General features: G+C 34.1%; 1 protein-coding gene across 1 annotated transcript in view; it reads left to right on the top strand.

The window, feature by feature from the left end:
* The first annotated feature begins 366 nt into the window (after positions 1–366).
* LOC138336489 (F-box and leucine-rich repeat protein 13-like) overlaps positions 367–20,849 on the top strand; it is a 46,605-nt gene continuing 26,122 nt past the window's right edge. The window contains exons 1-8 of the mRNA XM_069285987.1: positions 367–560; positions 2,873–2,976; positions 4,535–4,631; positions 5,763–5,804; positions 15,498–15,565; positions 16,995–17,115; positions 17,412–17,445; positions 18,787–18,896. Of these exons, the coding sequence (XP_069142088.1) occupies positions 483–560; positions 2,873–2,976; positions 4,535–4,631; positions 5,763–5,804; positions 15,498–15,565; positions 16,995–17,115; positions 17,412–17,445; positions 18,787–18,896 (654 nt within the window). The 5' untranslated portion in view covers positions 367–482. The remainder of the gene's footprint in view (positions 561–2,872; positions 2,977–4,534; positions 4,632–5,762; positions 5,805–15,497; positions 15,566–16,994; positions 17,116–17,411; positions 17,446–18,786; positions 18,897–20,849) is intronic.

Raw genomic sequence — 20,849 nt, 5'->3', positions numbered from 1 at the left:
CAAACGGCGACGCCATTTTTTCCTTTAAGGGCTGATAAAGTAAATTTTTATACTAATGAAAATTCTCGTAACAAGCAAAATTGAATTATAAAGATGTAACATAAAGGATATTATACATAAAAAAATGCATAAAAAGTGGTGTACTCTACGATTATCTATATAAATGTCTAGAACTATCTCTATTTCCCCATTTTCACAAATTATAGGTAGCTCAGGTAAATGAACACAGGTCAAAAAAATAAAATGGAACTGAATTGGTTTTCCACTGTTCTCTTATACCAACACTTGTTTGTTCTCTAAAAAGTGGGTAAAGGGAGATTCTTTTATCGTCGGTATACGGGAGGTAACTCTAGATCTACATCCGGGCAATTTTACGTTGCTACACGAAAACAATATGGCGACCAAAAAGCAAGTGCGCTGAGTTTGAATGCAAAACTTGTTTACATATTAATTTCCTGTACTCATAATCTTGATTTTCGAAAATGGCGGCGTCAATGAAAGGACAGACACCAGAGCTGAAGCTGTATTTGAGGTCAAATAAGCTTCCCGACATTTATGAGGCAAGTAAATATTGTAGTTACAGTAGTTAACTTATAAAGACATAATAGCTATGTACAGAATGGCAATGTAAATTCTAATACAATCACAGTTTTAGTCTAAGATGCAGACGTACCATGTTACAAGGCCGTCTGATTTAAAAAGTCTCCGACATTTATTTATTTGACAATTGCATAAATAAGATATCAGCCCTTAGATGGTGAATCATCTGACACTGTACCTGTTAAGTCTGGTGTACCTCAAGGATGCCATCGCTCTACAAAAAGACCTAGACATTCTAGCCAGTTGGGAAAGCAGATAGAGAATGGCGTCTCATCCTGATAAGTGCCAAATTCTGTCCATATGTAGCGGGATTGGACTGGGTCGATCATCGGTGACCAGGTAGCTCAGTCGGTAGAGCACTCGGCTAGTATTCGGAGGGTCCCGGGTTCGAATCCCGGTCTGGCCGCTACATTTTCTCCTCTTCTGTTACAGAATTGGCGCCCAACTAAATAACCCACGGTGGTGGTGTTTGGAAGGGTCTCGTGTGTCTTCGAGGGCGAAGACTTCGAGAAAGGAGTGAGGAGTGTAGCGGGATTGGACTGGGTCGATCATCGGTGACCAGGTAGCTCAGTCGGTAGAGCACTCGGCTAGTATTCGGAGGGTCCCGGGTTCGAATCCCGGTCTGGCCGCTACATTTTCTCCTCTCCTGTTACACATACATAAATCCCGCAATCCCATACTGCATCATTACCATCTTCACGGCCAGGTGCTTAAGCATGTAGACCAGGCTAAATACTTGGATGTCACGATTACTCCGACCTGAAGTGGGGGCACATGTTGGTAATATTACTAACTGTGCGAACAGTTCCCTCGGTTTTCTGAGGCGTAACTTGAAAATCTCCTCCACCAAAATCAAGGAAAAGGCCTACTTAGCCCTAGTCCGACCGGAGCTGGAATACACCAGTTCAGTATATTGGGACCCACATTTGAAAAAGGACATAGATCAGATTGAGATGGTGCAGCGCCGGGCCACCAGATTTGTAACCAGTCGCCACAGGAATACATCCAGTGTTGGCAACATGCTGGACCATTTGCAATGGCGCAGCCTGGCGGACCGACGCTGCCATTCTCGTCTGACAACCATGTTTAAAATAGTTCATACACAGACAGTCATCCGCACAGCAGACCTAAAACCACTCAATCGACTGTCCAGACACTCTCATTCACTCTCTTTCCAAACTCTCTCCTGTAAAACCTCCACACGTAAAGAATCTTTTTCCCACGCACCATATCCAACTGGAATTCTCTCCCTCCCGAATTAGCAACAAGTGCCACCCTCTCCTCCTTCAAGACTGGACTATCAAAAAACAAATATAATTAATCTTTCACACACAATCCTTGCCACACCCAACTTGTACAATCTTCATTCTGTTGAAGTAGGCAAGAACACGGTAGAACTAGAATTGCAAACTGATTTATAATTCAACAAAGCTTCAGATAAAATTTCAGGTCAAAGGGTTTTTACCCCTTATTTTTAAACTCAATGCTAATTTTACTCCTTGATTTTTTTCCCAATGCTGATTTGAAAATTCCAAAGGGTAATTTACCCTTGTGATAAGTTGTGAATACTTAAATGCTGATTTTGACCTGTTTTTGTAAAGGTTTTCAAACTTTTTTATAGACTGTCACTGTGTTCATTAATATATAAAAACACATACAGTCAAACCTGTCATAACAACCACCTCTGTATAGACATATTTCAACTTTCGGTTTCAGTTACAGCTGTTCTCGGAAATATTTACGAATCGTTTCAGATATCGATGCGTATTTACTTTTTCTCATGCATATTCTGTATGAATTGAATTTATTTTCAATGCGTTTTTGTGTTTTTTTAATGCGTAATTACGCACTTACGCATCTTATCTGGAGCTCTGATTCAAACATGTTTTTATTGAAATTTAAATGGTCAGCTAAATAAATTGTATATCATAATATAATTAAAATTGGATTATATAGCGTACTGCGCAAAATTATGTGCTGTGTTTACTTCCAGGTCCAATATGGGGTATTATAATTATATATATTTCAATTACTTATACTTTGAATAACTTACAAGTTGGTAATTTTCGTAGTATTTTTAAATTTATATATTTTTGGCATTGGGGGAAAATAACTTTTTTCAAATTCCTTTTCTGATAAGTGAATTTGAGACTGCAACTTATGTGGGAGCCCATGTTTAACATTGGACAGTAACAATTAATCATTTACTATTCTGTCCAAAAGATTTAATGCATTAGACAAAGTTACTTATGTTTTTGATTTGTTTATGCAGGCTTTGCTGACTGGTCTTGCTGTGATGTGTCCAGATGATCCCCTGCAGTTTATTCTGGACAAATTGGGATTTCTTGTTGAAAATGGGCTTGGTGAACTGAACTGGTAACATTATTAAAACAATAATAGTTTCATACATCATTTTAAATTTGTACCAACATTTAACGTTGTATGGCCTGTGACTTGCATAGAAGACTTGCTTTTTGGCATAGGAAAAGTATTTAAAGTGTTCTACGTATTTTCTCTGTCTCTCTAAGTTTTAAACTTTCCATATTTACCGACTTTTGTAAAGTTCATATTCACAAAGGTATTAACTAAACAATTAAGTTTAAATATTGATGTTTTACGTGTACACGTTTAAAATAGCACAGAAGTCTCCAAACTGTTCCGATCTGTATGGGTATTGCAGATGTTTGCTATGTGAGATGACTCGGAAGGTTCCGATCTATACAGTATCACTGATGTTGGTCACGTGATGCAACTCGGTTTTCCGATATTACCCGAAAGTTTGAAACATGGCATTGACTGTGGCGGGTCTTTCAAATCGTGTGATATTTCATACGACATTTCTGCCACTATGTCAATAGAACATCGATAAAAAACAAAGTGATTTTTTTTTTGTCTGAATCATATACAGTATGGCCAGAATTAATAAATCCTACCCAAGATTTTATGACTGGATGGGTAGGTAGGTAAAATATTTGATTTTATTTACAAAGTTTGCTCAGAGCGCTTTCTCTAGTTCTTTTAAAGTAAAATTTATACATATCACTTATTTTGATGCATTACATTTCCTGTGAGTGTCAAGGATCAGTAACAAGACAGGCATACCAAGGAAATGAAAATGAAGATCTGACTCTGTCATCAATGACACAAGTTAAAAAAATTGTCGATAAAATAAAATTGAAAATTTGAGGAACTTAAATAAAATAATTTAAGTAGGGGTTTTTTCAAGTGGGTTGGTCCGGTTTAGGCAGACAAACAATTATTTTAGGCAAAACCTAATATGGAATCTGTATACAAATCATATATTTGTACAGAGGACTTTTTATACAGGGGTATGTTTGTAAATATTGCTGATTACCTTTTTATACAGGGATATGTTTGTAAATATTGCTGATTACCTTTTCACACAGGGATATGTTTGTAAATATTGCTGATTACCTTTTCACACAGGGATATGTTTGTAGATATTGCTGATTACCTTTTTACACAGGGATATGTTTGTAAATATTGCTGATTACCTTTTCACACAGGGATATGTTTGTAAATATTGCTGATTACCTTTTTACACAGGGATATGTTTGTAAATATTGCTGATTACCTTTTTATACAGGGATATGTTTGTAAATATTGCTGATTACCTTTTCACACAGGGATATGTTTGTAAATATTGCTGATTACCTTTTCACACAGGGATATGTTTGTAAATATTGCTGATTACCTTTTCACACAGGGATATGTTTGTAAATATTGCTGATTACCTTTTCACACAGGGATATGTTTGTAAATATTGCTAATTACCTTTTCACACAGGGATATGTTTGTAAATATTGCTGATTACCTTTTTACACAGGGAAACGTTTGTAAATATTGCTGATTACCTTTTTACACAGGGAAACGTTTGTAAATATTGCTGATTACCTTTTTACACACTTCACAGGGATATGTTTGTGGACCCGGAGATGAAGCCCCAGAACAAAGTGATCACAGAGAGCAGTCTCGACTTTATCTTCAACATGGATGATGAAAGCATAATTGTATGTATTGTATATATTCTGTATACCAGTTACTAGTTATCATGATCATAGTTTTAAACTTTTGACAGTCAAATTCAGTGCAGAATTCCTTTAGACGCATTGCTTTAGTTACATCAATGTTGTCATTTGTGTATATAAAAGTCCGACTTTGATGTAAGTCTAATTCTGCTATCATAGGTGTCATCTCATACTTTTTTTAAAGACGCCTAGGAAGGCAGAAGAATCCATTGCATTTTTCTATATAGATATACAATGCATATTAATTACCTATAAGGTAGTTGAATTCGAGAAATGTATTTCATTACATTGATTTTCTGAAAAGTTTAAGAATACAATATGTGAGATTCATTTATATTTTCAACAGTTACCGTAATATAAAACAGACTGATTGGGACAAAAAGATCCGATTTTGACATAGTTATCACATGCGATTAAATTCTAAGCATCAGTCGGAGTACCTACATCAATGTTGAGAAAACACCTGGTTCTAGTATTTTTGGGGTATCTATAATTTTGATAAGTCAACTTTTGACAAAGTTCAAATGAAATCCAGTTGAACTGAAACTTGGTCATATATTCTTTGCATCAATCAGAACTGTGACATGACCAGAGACTTGGAAAATTTTTTGGGCTAAAACTCTGGATTTTAAATGGATTTTGAGAATTAGTGTAAAATAAATTTCTAATTGTACTAAAACTTGGTCAAAGTATGCTCTGTATCCATCAGAGAGGAAAAAAAAAAGATTGAGGATAACGCCTGTTCTAATACTTGGAGTTTTGAGATTTTGTATGAATGTTTACTTTCTTAGGGAGAGCTTGGTCAATTCTGACTTCTATAGGTTGATATGTAAGGTCAATTGTAGGGAGAAAATTTGTCCTAATGGTTTTGTCTTTCGTCAGATGCAAAGTGGGAACAGCACGACAAAAAAATCTGTGTAATTGTTGTTAGTTATTAATTGTATTTGTTGACTCTTTATAATCCATCACAGGTTTTGATACACCTCAATCTTATTGAAATGTATATTGCTTGTACGTATAATTGTTTAAGAGCTCAAGGAATGTTTTCATTTAATTAGAATAATGGAATTTACAATTACATTTTGTATATTTTAATGTACATTTTGGTTTTAGCCAGATGAAGAAGTTGATCAAATGAATAATGATCCAGATGAAGTATTGGAAATCTTCTTTTTTTTTTTTTTAATTTATTTTTCATTCTATTTTTTTTTCTTTTATTCTTAATTAATTCATGTACCTATATCCATATACATCTGCATTCATGGATATTAATAAGTTAAAGCTATGGAAATGGAGAATTCTATTTTGTTTAAGATTAATTCATTGGGAGTGGATAGTCTTAAATTAATTGCATATTTAAATAGAGTAGTATCTAACATTCAAAGATGTCTGAATAATATGATGATAAACTTTTGAAAGTTCAGAATCAGACAGAAAAACATTTTGCATTAAGTAGCTATATTGTTAAATATAATAAAAGAAATTAAAGCAGTAATTTCTAAATTAGGTTACATATATATATCTGTGACTACTCCAATGTCTGTCTGATTCTTAACTCATCTTTACATTCATCTTTACATTGTTCTTCAAAACTGTTTGTTAATCAGTCTTTTTTTCTGGGAATTATAATGAAATATAAAAATACAATGGACAAGTATAGTAATGAATAGGATAGCCTTATAACAGTGTCTCTAATGATGTAATAATAAGTCTCTTTAACCAACCAACCCAACATTATTTAACATACAAGTTACCACAACAGTTCTTTAGGCCATACAAAAAAATATTTGTGTTTCCGGTAACCTGACCGACCCTATAAAATCAGTGCCTACTCAAAAACTTTTTATCAGTTTTTTTTTTCTGGAGCAAACAAATAACAACATAAATTTTGTTTGGTTTTGCACAAAATCAGGAATTTTGGAACAAATTCTGTAAATCTAAGACACCAATAATCCCCTGGGAATCAAATCCATGGTTTATATAAGGTTGAATATAGTCTATTTCAGTTTTTCACTGCAAAAACCGGGATGAAGAGAAAAAATATTAAAAAATGAACACTTTATTTTTAAAAGATGTTACCAGAAACAAGAATATTTTTTATTTGGCCTCATGGATGAATTTTTAATTTTTATTATTTTTTTTATGGTACATGTACATGTATATGTATATCAGTCCAATTTCCTGATAAAATTGGATTCCTCATTCTGATTCCTGAATACCTCTGTTGACGTTTTGTAGGATTATTCTGATATCCCTGAGAACATACAAAAAGGACGGGGTTTCTTCGGGGGTCGCTTTCAGGGGCTAGCTGCCTCGAAGAAAGTTTGGGTCAGCACAACATTGGTTGCTGCCAGGGTTAAAGCCCTGGGTGTGCATGAGAGGACTCGTATTAACATGTATTGCAAACATTCTAATATTGCATGTTGTTTCATCTGGAGGTCTATTGAAACCATCAATTTCAGATCAAGAAAAATTATCTCTTTCATTTCTGCATTATACTTTATGAAATTATCAGTACAAATATGTAATGTACATGTATAGTGCCTTTTTATAATTTGTAATTCTCATAGAGTAATTTTTCAATACACACAAATTTCTAGATCTATGCAATATTCACAAATCAATAAAGTTTTAATAGTGTGAATGATATTGTCTTTGTATAGCCTCCATAGAGTGGTGACAGGATAGCTTACACAGTTACACAGTTAAACGCTCTGACTTTGTGGATTTCAGTAAAACTGCAAATATAAGAAAAATAAAGCTATCTGCAAAATTTAACAGCTATATTATTTTTAGTATTAAATAAAACTTAAATTCAAAATCACTCATTAATAAAACCTTACTATATTGAAATAGAGATTAAAATATATAAAAATACAGTAACAATTGAATTTGTTGGTGATATATACCTCCAATGGATTACATATCATTCCATATCCCTCTTGGTTGTCAATATAAATACACATATCATAATATATTAATGTATGTATGAAGTTTTACACAAATCTATAATTCATTAACCTTGAAGAGTGTGTGAGGTTCCATTGAGATTCCACGTATTTACATTGGCAACCAAGGGTCCTTTGAATGTAGCTTATAACCAGACTGAAAAAAAACAGAGAGAAAGGATTATGAGGTTTTGGGCTCTGGATTTTCATTGACTGACGGCATGCTCGCTTTACCACAGATGTAAACAGTAACTGATACACATCTTTTAAAGATCCTCCACCGCCGACAGAGCATAAATGATATTCATCATTTGAACAATAATTGGTATTTAATCGTGTATATAATAGTCTAATTAACACAAAAAATAATATAAAATAATTTATTTTGCCTTTGGTACATGCGCATTCAGTAGTTCATTCCATATAGGATCGAGTGCCATGGAATTTTTTCGAGATGCAATTAATTATTTTTCATATTTTTAATTTGAAGTAAACTTAGAAGCTCAAACTTTTCAATGGTGGTAATGGTGTATGTAAGTTAATTTTGTAACTGAAGAAAAATACTAAATCGGCTGCTCCTGTTTTTGATAGTGAATAAATATCATTTGTCAGCGGTGGAGCATCTTTAACATTTCTTTTTATTAGTCCATCATATTCAGATGGTGGGCTATGTATGTAGATTGCCTTAATTTGTCCGTGGTTGTCCATCTGTCCATAAACAATACTTGTTATATACGTACATACGTATAAAAGTTACTGCTATTTTACAGATAGTCTAGATGGGATCTTTTTCAAAGGTGTGTTGCAATTTTTCAAAAAAACAAATTTAGGAGCAGGATTCCCGGTGAACAACTGATTAATTTTGTGTGGCCTGATGTAAGAATTACATCACATTACGGTAGATTTTGAAGTTCAAACTTTTTGGTTCTGATTAAGTTGACATTGGGAATAGATTGGATATAATCCCAGTGCCAATAAGTGACACAGCTTTAGTCAACAAGAGATTGCGTGACTGCTATTCAGATTCAGCTTTTTCTATACTATCACACTCAGTGCTATACCCAGGAGGTGCCAATCTACATTATCATTAGGTTGTTCAAAATATAAAGAAAAAAGACCTGTTTACTACATTATTGATAAAACAGCTTGCTCCACCTCACTGGTATTTAGTATAAACTGAAACCAGTTAATAACTATCAGTATTTAAGAGACAACGCTCACAGAACCCAGAATAGATATGGAGAACCTGTGTATAATGGTTATACTTCATTTTATAAATAGATTACCCTGTCCATATAGCAAAACCATGATTAGGTTCTCTGCAGTCAAATCGTGTCAGGATCAGCTAAATGAGAATTGAGAAGAAGTTCAAAATGTGTTTTCAAAATGGCGGCTGTGGTTTTATCTTCTGATTGACCTGAAATTAACAACAGTTGGTTAGGATCCTCTTGGTATATCTTTTTAGGAAAGGTTTACCTAAATTACACTAGTAGAACATGAAAATTTCATCAAAATGTGTTTTCAAGATTTAAATCGGCGATTGTGGCAGCTATGTTCTGTGAGTGATGTCTCTCTGATGGTTGTTAAAGGGGGTCAATATAACAAAGGTGGTCAATATAACAAAGATGGTCAATATAACAAAGGGGGTCAATATAACAAAGGTGGTCAATATAACAAAGGTGGTTAATATAACAAAGGTGGTCAATATAACAAAGGTAGTCAATATAACAAAGGTGGTCAATATAACAAAGGTGGTCAATATAACAAAGATGGTCAATATAACAAAGGGGGTCAATATAACAAAGGTGGTCAATATAACAAAGGTGGTCAATATAACAAAGGTGGTCAATATAACAAATGTGGTTAATATAACAAAGGGGGTCAATATAACAAAGGGGATCAATATACCAAAGGTGGTCAATACATCTGTATAACAAAGGTGGTCTCTCTGATGGTTGTTAAAGGGGGTCAATATAACAAAGGGGATCAATATAACAAAGGTGGTCAATACATCTGTATAACAAAGGTGGTCTCTCTGATGGTTGTTAAAGGGGGTCAATATAACAAAGGTGGTCAATATAACAAATGTGGTTAATATAACAAAGGTGATCAATATAACAAAGGTGGTCAATAAAACAAAGATGGTCAATATAACAAAGGTGGTCAATATAACAAATGTGGTTAATATAACAAAGGGGGTCAATATAACAAAGGGGATCAATATAACAAAGGTGGTCAATACATCTGTATAACAAAGGTGGTCTCTCTGATGGTTGTTAAAGGGGGTCAATATAACAAAGGTGGTTAATATAACAAAGGTGGTCAATAAAACAAAGGTGGTCAATATAACAAAGGTGGTCAATATAACAAAGATGGTCAATATAACAAAGGTGGTCAATATAACAAAGGTGGTCAATATAACAAAGGTGGTCAATATAACAAAGATGGTCAATATAGCAAAGGTGGTCAATATAACAAAGGAGGTCAATATAACAAAGATGGTCAATATAACAAAGATGGTCAATATAACAAAGGTGGTCAATATAACAAAGGTGGTTAATATAACAAAGGTGGTCAATATAACAAATGTGGTTAATATAACAAAGGGGGTCAATATAACAAAGGGGATCAATATAACAAAGGTGGTTAATATAACAAAGGGGGTCAATATAACAAAAGTGGTTAATATAACAAAGGGGGTCAATATAACAAAGGTGGTTAATATAACAAAGGTGGTCAATATAACAAAGGTGGTTAATATAACAAAGGTGGTCAATATAACAAAGGGGGTCAATATAACAAAGGTGGTTAATATAACAAAGGGGGTCAATAAAACAAAGGTGGTTAATATAACAAAGGGGGTCAATATAACAAAGGGGATCAATATAACAAAGGTGGTTAATATAACAAAGGGGGTCAATATAACAAAAGTGGTTAATATAACAAAGGGGGTCAATATAACAAAGGTGGTCAATATAACAAAGATGGTCAATATAACAAAGGTGGTTAATATAACAAAGGTGGTCAATATAACAAAGGTGGTTAATATAACAAAGGTGGTCAATATAACAAATGTGGTTAATATAACAAAGGGGGTCAATATAACAAAGGGGATCAATATAACAAAGGTGGTCAATACATCTGTATAACAAAGGTGGTCTCTCTGATGGTTGTTAAAGGGGGTCAATATAACAAAGGTGGTCAATATAACAAAGGTGGTCAATATAACAAAGGGGGTCAATATAACAAAGGTGGTCAATATAACAAAGGTGGTCAGTATAACAAAGGTGGTTATTATAACAAAGGGGGTCAATATAACAAAGGTGGTCAATATAACAAAGGTGGTCAATATAACAAAGGTGGTCAATATAACAAATGTGGTTAATATAACAAAGGGGGTCAATATAACAAAGGGGGTCAATATAACAAAGGGGGTCAATATAACAAAGGTGGTCAATATAACAAAGGTGGTTAATATAACAAAGGTGGTCAATATAACAAAGGTGGTCAATAAAACAAAGATGGTCAATATAACAAAGATGGTCAATATAACAAAGGTGGTCAATATAACAAAGGAGGTCAATATAACAAAGATGGTCAATATAACAAAGGCGGTCAATATAACAAAGGTGGTCAATATAACAAAGGTGGTCAATATAACAAAGATGGTCAATATAACAAAGGTGGTCAATATAACAAAGGTGGTCAATATAACAAAGGTGGTTAATATAACAAATGTGGTCAATATAACAAAGGTGGTCAATATAACAAAGGTGGTCAATATAACAAAGGTGGTCAATATAACAAAGATGGTCAATATAACAAAGGTGGTCAATATAACAAAGGAGGTCAATATAACAAAGATGGTCAATATAACAAAGGCGGTCAATATAACAAAGGTGGTCAAAGGTAGTCAATATAACAAAGGTGGTTAATATAACAAAGGGGGTCAATATAACAAAGGGGGTCAATATAACAAAAGTGGTCAATATAACAAACTAGCAGTAGAGGTAGAGCATTGAAGCACCACAACCAAATGATCATATAGATTGGCACCCCTCATATTGTATGTCTACTGGTGTAGCTGTGGTAAAGCTAGCTGTTCCATACTGGAGAGTCTGTAAATCTGTAGGTTTTGTTAGCTTTTTGTTTGTTACATGTGAATATACCTGGGAATATCATTGTATGTTTATAATCCTGGTGACATTAATGGTATATAAAGGTTTGTTGGTGAAGAGCTATAAAGATGTGGATCAGACTCCTATATAGGAGATTTCAGAAAAGATGGCGTGACGTCACAGAAAGTTTACATCCGGGTCCTCAAAGATACAAACACAGTATGGCGACTAATAAAAACAATAACAGATACGTACATCCCTGCTACACAATCGATATGTTGACAAAAGTATACACTTCCATACTTGTAAATTCTGATTTTAGAATGTTTTCTGATTGTTTCAGAGGTTACAGACATTTATATTTTTATATTTACAATTGTTTATTGCTAAATATATCTGTAGATTTAGTGTTGAAGCCAGCTTGCGAAGCGGTGCCGGGCCGTCACAAGTACCTGTTTTTTGTTCACACGTAGAAATCCATGTAGTGAAAAAAGTTATGAATAGATAACTGATTTCAATGTATTTTGTTTCTGTTAAACATGAAAAAGCTGTTCACAATACTATTTAATATAAATATAACGAATATGAACCACCTGGCCAGACCACGGCCGCTCATGCATGGCTTCGCTGGTAGATCACCTCAGGCCACAGCTCATATAGTTGGGAAATTGATAATATTAATACGTAATCACCAACACGTATCTCAATAAGTACTTGTAAAATATATATATTTCGTTATTTTCCATGTATATCTTGTTTTAAAGGAATGGTATAAGCCACTGTGTTACACGTAAATGCAGATCTATATGTACGCCCTTACAGAAATATAAGGCCTCTGGCACACAGTTGCAGCAATATTGCAGCAATATTGCTGCAATACATACTTTTCGTATGCAAATGAGTTTGCCGCACACACTTGCCGCACCATAGCTGCACACACTTGCCGCACCAAAGCAGCACACACATTTGCCGCAACAAAGCCGCACATAGTTGCAGCAATATTGCGGCAATACATACTTTTCGTATGCAAATGAGTTTGCCGCACACACTTGCCGCACCATAGCTGCACACACTTGCCGCACCAAAGCAGCACACACATTTGCCGCAACAAAGCCGCACATAGTTGTGGCACCATAGCCGTTAGCTTCCTGGTTTATATTTAAATAAGTACAAAGGTATAAATAGAAAAGTTTGAAAAATCACAATAGTCATTCTTTTGATTCTTGGTACATGTATTATACAATGACCTTTTGAATTCATTTGGTGATGGAATTGGTCTTAATATTGACCAAGAATTACCTTGTCAGCATCAAATAAAAATTATTGTTCCGGGAAACATGAATAGAATAAAGATATATATACATGCACATTTAAGTATTTGTGACAAAAAATGACTATAAACCAATAAAAACAATTAGATTGCTTAAATTTCACCAACAAACCTTATCAATTCCAAAACACTATCAGACTACATCCACTTGTAACTTATCATAAATCCAATGGAAGATGTTTCCATTACCTCTGTCCTTCATACACCACAACCTCTTGAATCAATGTTTGAATTGAAGGTCAACTGATTTTAACCTTTAGCAAAGGATTATGGGAGTACTCCCCCAATATTGCGGCAACCTTCCTAAAGTTTTCTGCGTAGGATGCTTCTAGTACAATTTGCGGCACTATTGCTGCACACAGGTTTTTAAAGAAAAGTTTCTTGCACAAAAGCCGCAATATTGCCGCAATATAGCTGCAACAAAATATTAGTGCGGCAATAGTGCCAGAACGGTGCGGCTAGCCGCACTAACCTGCTCAATTGCTGCAGTAACTTGCTGCACACAGATCAGTGTGCCGCAATATAGCTGCTATATTGCTGCACACTTAAACTTTCTGTAAGGGCGTGCACATACAGTATGGCTGCCGATATCTCGAAAAAATAAAATGGTGAAATCGTTCAATTTCATGCTGTAGAGTGTGTGCTTTTTTTTTTTTTTTTTTTTTTTAATTTTTAGTCACTTTTATTCCATGGGCTGCTATGTGCAGTCCCACATTGAAGTGATGTTACTTTTAAATAATTTGAATACATGTTAGATAGACTACAATATAGCTAGATCGTAGTACTGTAAATGCCGACCAGGACACATTGCGCACGGCTTCGAGAATCCTAAATTTCTCGAAGTTTTGTTTTAAAATATGATAAAAAGTAACTATAAACTGACTCATTTGTATGTCATTAACTAAATTCCAAAATTTCTGACGAAAAAGTTATCCAGAATACGTAATTTTGTGACTCTGAAAAATGACGAAATTCGGAATCTCGGCAGTACTGTACGTAATGGCTGCCATGCGCTTGGGGTAAATTTTAGTTTGGTCATAATCACACATCGTAAGGTGTTTACCAAGTAAGACTTAGAAAACAGTAGTCGCTTATTAAAATGTCAGTATGATATTTCGGGAAACTTGGAATTAAATTTATAATTTCAAGCTGATATTTTTAATATTCTGTCAATGTTTATACGTAGGTCTAATGGCGACCTTGTTTTTTTTCTCGTGGCGGTCGAAAATGGAGTATAAACAGAGTAAAAGATATGAATACCAGATGTTTATATCTATATATTATTGTTAATATTATTATTTACACTTTTAAAAATTGAAATAGCACAGTAGTTCTCGGATTGCCATACTATTTATTACAATAAAATGTAAACAAACATCCCAAGCGGCTGTGTTCCCACCATGTTTATGTGTACAGATATACCGAGTTGTACCTTTGAGCGCCCGGATGTACCTTTGTGTGACATCATCGCAATCTCCTATAGGACACATCCTGAAAATGCATCTATTATACCTTTTGTATGTATAGACATATCTGTCTGCTTTCTTTTTTTATCATGAATCTTTCCTATTCTTACTATACCTCTTTAATAGAGATTAATTTAATATTAAAAATGTGAAATATAATGTTAATGCAAAAGCAAGAAAAAAATATATAATACTGTACTGAAATGTAAAAGTCAAAATGGAGTGTAAAGATAACAATTAAAAACCAACCAAATTTTTAGTCAGCGCTTTTACCCATCTGATGTCTCTTCAGACTAAACATTTATTCAAATGAGGTGACTTGAGACATCAGCAAACAAGTGTATGGTATATGGAATTGACGATGCATTTTTTTATATGGCCTATTTAGATATCGGTGTTGACCTAACCTTGTTGTGACTTATACGTACTTACTATTAGCTACTCGGAGCAAGCCTATAAACTGGTGTTTGGTTACAGCATGTGTTAGACATTGATCAGAACTCTACTGAACATATCACTATGGAGCACTTAAAGTTCATAATCACTGAATGATATATATATACAGCCTGTAGGTCTCACTTACAATGAAATAGGATTGCCTGTTAGATATAGGCCTGGCGGTTCACAGATACACCTCTCCAAAGTATCTTAGCAAACATATCATACATATCACACAATATCTATTATCTCATGTTTCATGCATGCTATGTTCGTTTGTCTAGCAAACAAAAAAGTTTTTCAAAAAAATGCATGGTGTTAAGCCTTTTATATACATGTATTAAGGTATTTATTGCCAGTGACTTTCAGTATTTTAAAATCTTAATGCTAGGTTTAACAATTCTATAGACTGAACAGGAACCAGAGAAAATGGTTAAGTATTCAATGATATTGATATTATATGACATCTAGATATTTTCTTGAATGACTATCATATCTGTGACTTTAAGACTGGATTGGCCACAGTTTGACCATTGTATTTGTTTTAGCCCACCCCAGAGATGTATGCCACTGCCTACGAACATTACAACAGGAGTCTTAAAATGATGTGCTTCAGGTCAGTATAGTTATAGCAAGTTAAAGGTAGGAACAAAAGGACATTTTATCAGTATTGAAACATGATCTTTATGTTTGAAGCCATGACAGTGTTTTACACACCTAAAACTATCAAATATCAAAAAATGGCAGTTTTAAAAGATGACATTTTATTGCAAAAAAAGAGAATAAGTTGTGTGTTTTTGGTTTATTTCATAGCAATCCATTTTAAAAGGATGTTCTGTTTATTCACTTTTTTTTTTATTACCAAAGAAACTATTGTAAGAAGTTGTTCTGTAACATGTTTTGAAATCAATATACTGGTAGATTGAAATCAATGTACTGGTAGGTTGAAATCAATATACTGGTAGGTTGAAATCAATGTACTGGTAGGTTGAAATCAGTGTACTGGTAGGTTGAAATCAATATACTGGTAGGTTGAAATCAATGTACTGGTAGGTTGAAATCAATATACTGGTAGGTTGAAATCAATATACTGATAGGTTGAAATCAATGTACTGATAGGTTGAAATCAATGTACTTGTAGGTTGAAATTAATGTACTGGTAGGTTGAAATCAATGTACTGGTAGGTTGAAATCAATGTACTGGTATGTTGAAATCAATGTACTGGTAGGTTGAAATCAATATACTGATAGGTTAAAATCAATATACTGGTAGGTTGAAATCAATATACTGATAGGTTGAAATCAATATACTGATACAATGTGGGTTGAAATCAATATACTGATAAGTTGAAATTAATGTACTGGTAGGTTGAAATCAATATACTGATAGGTTAAAATCAATATACTGGTAGGTTGAAATCAATATACTGGTAGGTTGAAATCAATATACTGATAGGTTGAAATCAATATACTGGTAGGTTGAAATCAATATACTGATAGGTTAAAATCAATATACTGGTAGGTTGAAATCAATGTACTGGTTGAAATCAATGTACTGGTAGGTTGAAATTAATGTACTGATAGGTTGAAATCAATATACTGGTAGGTTGAAATTAATGTACTGATAGGTTGAAATCAATATACTAGTAGGTTGAAATTAATGTACTGATAGGTTGAAATCAATATACTGGTAGGTTGAAATTAATGTACTGATAGGTTGAAATCAATATACTAGTAGGTTGAAATTAATGTACTGATAGGTTGAAATCAATATACTGGTAGGTTGAAATTAATGTACTGATAGGTTGAAATCAATGTACTTGTAGGTTGAAATCAATATACTGGTAGGTTGAAATCAATATACTGGTATATTGAAATCAATATACTTGTTGGTTGAAATCAATATACTGATAGGTTGAAAAGAATTACTGGTAGGTTGAAAGCATTTACTGGTAGGTTAAATCAACTTACTGAGTACATGTACATTTTTATGATGTGTTGGACCGTGTTTATTTACTAAATATCTGAGTTTTTGGTTTTGACAGCTCCTGGGTTCAGTATTCTCTCTACAAGAAAAGAAAGTTACAGAAGATAAAATTACAAATGGAACGTGCAGAGAGACATCGGGCCCAGAAGGTGATGAGGGTCCACCTTGATGAATGGAAGGTTAGTAAAATCTACTCTTACAATTGCTGATCAGCAAAAATCAATTGCCTACTAGATTACTGATCAGTGGTGACAGATTAAATAGCCTCATAATAAATGAATTGGGTGATTATTGAAACTTATTGTAAATAAATATAAAATTCTCAATGACAATGTCCTCAGACTGAATAATTTATATTCTTATTTCAATCTTTCTCTTGATATCTAGTTGTCTAATAAACAAAATTTGGTTTATTTTTTAGCATTCTTTTTACTGTTTAAAACTAAATATGAATGTATAATTTGTTTCCTTACAGGATTGGGTTAAATACAGGAAAGGCTGCCAAGCAAGTATGTATGCAAAAAACAAACAATCAGATTTAAAACAAAATTATTAATTAAAACAAATTAATAGAAAATTTCTATTCAAAATATGTTTTTTTTGACAATTCTTATCAAGCACAAGATCATTTTTAATGGTATGACTTATATCTGTTCCTTACTACAAGGCTGGATATTTTGACTACCTTGAAAGACCTTAGATAGCTTTGTATGACCTTATGTGACCCTGATATTGAGCAACCTTATATGACCTTGATATTGAGCAACCTTTTATGACCTTGATATTGAGAGACATTATGTGCCCTTGATATTGAACGACCTTTTGTGACCTTGATATTGAGAGACCTTATGTGACCTTGATATTGAACGACCTTTTGTGACCTTGATATTGAACAACCTTTTGTGACCTTGATATCGAACAACTTTTGTGACCTTGATATTGAGTAACCATTTGTGACCTTGATATTGAGAGACCTTATGTGCCCTTGATATTGAACGACCTTATGTGCCCTTGATATTGAACGACCTTTTGTGACCTTGATATTGAACAACCTATTGTGACCTTCATATTGAGAAACCTTATTGTGCCCTTGATATTGAGAAACCTCATTGTGCCCTTGATTTTGAGCGACCTTTTGTGACCTTGATATTGAGAGATCTTTTATGACTTTGATATTGAGAGACCTTATGTGACCTTGATATTGAGAAACCTTATTGTGCCCTTGATATTGAGATACCTTATTGTGCCCTTGATATTGAGCGACCTTTTGTGACCTTGATATTGAGAGACCTTATTGTGCCCTTGATATTGAGATACCTTATTGTGCCCTTGATATTGAGATACCTTATTGTGCCCTTGATATTGAGCGACCTTTTGTGACCTTGATATTGAGAGACCTTATTGTGCCCTTGATATTGAGATACCTTATTGTGCCCTTGATATTGAGATACCTTATTGTGCCCTTGATATTGAGATACCTTATTGTGCCCTTGATATTGAGCAACCTATTGTGACCTTGATAATGAGAGACCTTTTGTGACCTTGATATTGAGATACCTTATTGTGCCCTTGATATTGAGCATCCTTTTGTGACCTTGATATTGAGCAACCTATTGTGACCTTGATAATGAGAGACCTTATGTGACCTTGATAATGAGAGACCTTATGTGACCTTGATAATGAGAGACCTTATGTGACCTTGATAATGAGCGACCTTTTGTTACATTGAATGTTGTTTTGTGAACCTAAATGACCATATTTGCCCTTGCGTGAAATCATATGCCGAACTTGTGTAAAATTTTTGCGACCTTAAAAAGAACTGTTGATAAAGTGGAGTTTTGTGTCCTCAGTGTCATATCAGAAGATCAAGAAAATCTATCATATCTCCATTGGAAAGGTGATCTTCAAGGAATGGCACGAAACTACAGTACGGGCCAAGAACCAGAGGGAATACTTCGAGGTAGTGTAATGCTCCACAAATTGTTTCTATAACCTTGACAGGATTTTACAATTTTTTGCCGTTGTTGTTGCATTGCAACAAAAATGGTGTAGTTTATCCCGAGATTTTGTTGTTAATGTTGTCCCCACAGGTAGCTCCTGTCACTATAATAACACATTGTTATAGTACCCTATGTGTTAATGTTGTCCCCACAGGTAGCTCCTGTCACTATAATAACACATTGTTATAGTACCCTATGTGTTAATGTTGTCCCCACAGGTAGCTCCTGTCACTATAATAACACATTGTTATAGTACCCTATGTGTTAATGTTGTTCCCACAGGTAGCTCCTGTCACTATAATAACACATTGGTATAGTACCCTATGTGTTAATGTTGTCCCCACAGGTAGCTCCTGTCACTATAATAACACATTGTTATATTACCCTATGTGTTACCACCCTTAGTGTGTGATAGTGCACCTTCTGGTCAGCAAAGTGGTAGAGCAGAAGTTAGACAGAGTTACATATCAAAATTAATTCATCTATAACTTTGATTCAGTTCTGATTTAAGCAATAGGTTTTATAATTGATATATATACATATATGCAGTGAAAAGTGACTTTACCAACAGTTAATCAATCTTATATCTAATTTTGGACAGAACATTTTGGACAGTCATTGTTGTTTGATTTTTTACTCATCAGAAACTCATCAGTTCCACAAAGTAGTCTATTTTAAAGACTCGTCATTTCTGACATATATATCCAATATTCTAATGGTCCACATTAGCGGTATTTGTGGCATCACCTGTCCCAGGCCTACATAACTGTAAGATGTCACTTGTGGATATATCTGACACTTTTATCCATTGTTGGTGAAGTTAGGTTTTGCTGTAGCTATAATGTAGTATACAGATAATATGCGCCAGTAGAAGTGAATATGTCCTATTTTATTTGTTACACAGAGTAAGCTGGTCAGTATTATAGCTATATTGTGGTGAGAGGCCATCTTTACTGTCTCTAACCCGCTATTTCATCTCTCCAGCTCACCGCGCTCACACATACAGGACTCTAACGATTAATTGACGTCACTATCCTAATAATTAAACCTACGTTTCCCACTGCATCCTGTCCTCATTTCGATAGATACAGTAAACAATTAATTTCTAACAGACATGATAAAACCCAAGAAAAAGACAAATTAACATATGCTTTTCGTTTTTACTATTTCCACTGTTAATTTGCTGTCGTATTGTCTTGAGAGTAGTACTTAATAGGTATATATCACAAATAAACTTGTCAAATGGGTGGAAGCATTCATTTAAATTGGTTATTGTGGAAGGAAGAGGTTATACACTTGATCGTGATCAAAATGGTGGGTTGGGGCATATCTTCTCATTAGAGAAGGAAAAGTACTGCAAGTGTGTCAACACAGCTAGGTGAGCAATGTACATGTTAGGGATGGCCAGCTAGATACACCTACCCACATGGGTCGTTAGGTGAATGATGGGTAGGATGACAGATAGGGGGATTATTGTTTAGGATAGGCAACATTGCTGGAGAGATGACTTAGCATACTATATGAACAATGCATTCTTTACTTAATTAACAGGGTACATCACTAAAAAAATACAAAATGATTTGACTGATGTGATTTAGTGTCTGGTATATAATTATGTAACTATTCTGCTGTAACTTATTGGGATGCCTGATTTTGAAGTGTATAATGTTGTAAGGTTGACTAATCTGTAACACTGCCTTGTAGGTACTAGTTTGATAAACTTTGTAAGGATATTACACATGTTATACTAATTAATAGAGATAGCACACATGTAGAATTAAAGCAAACCAAAGTCCAGGAAGTTATTTCAGATGTGTAGGTCGTGTGGTGATGGACTCAGTGTATAGTAGTAGTGGACAGGTCCTCCGAATGTTTGACAGTTTAGATAATAGAGTTAAGTGTCTGCATTACTT

Source organism: Argopecten irradians, chromosome 12 (genome assembly GCF_041381155.1).
Source record: "Argopecten irradians isolate NY chromosome 12, Ai_NY, whole genome shotgun sequence".
NCBI lineage: Eukaryota > Metazoa > Mollusca > Bivalvia > Pectinida > Pectinidae > Argopecten > Argopecten irradians.
This window is presented reverse-complemented; position numbering and strand designations above follow the sequence as displayed.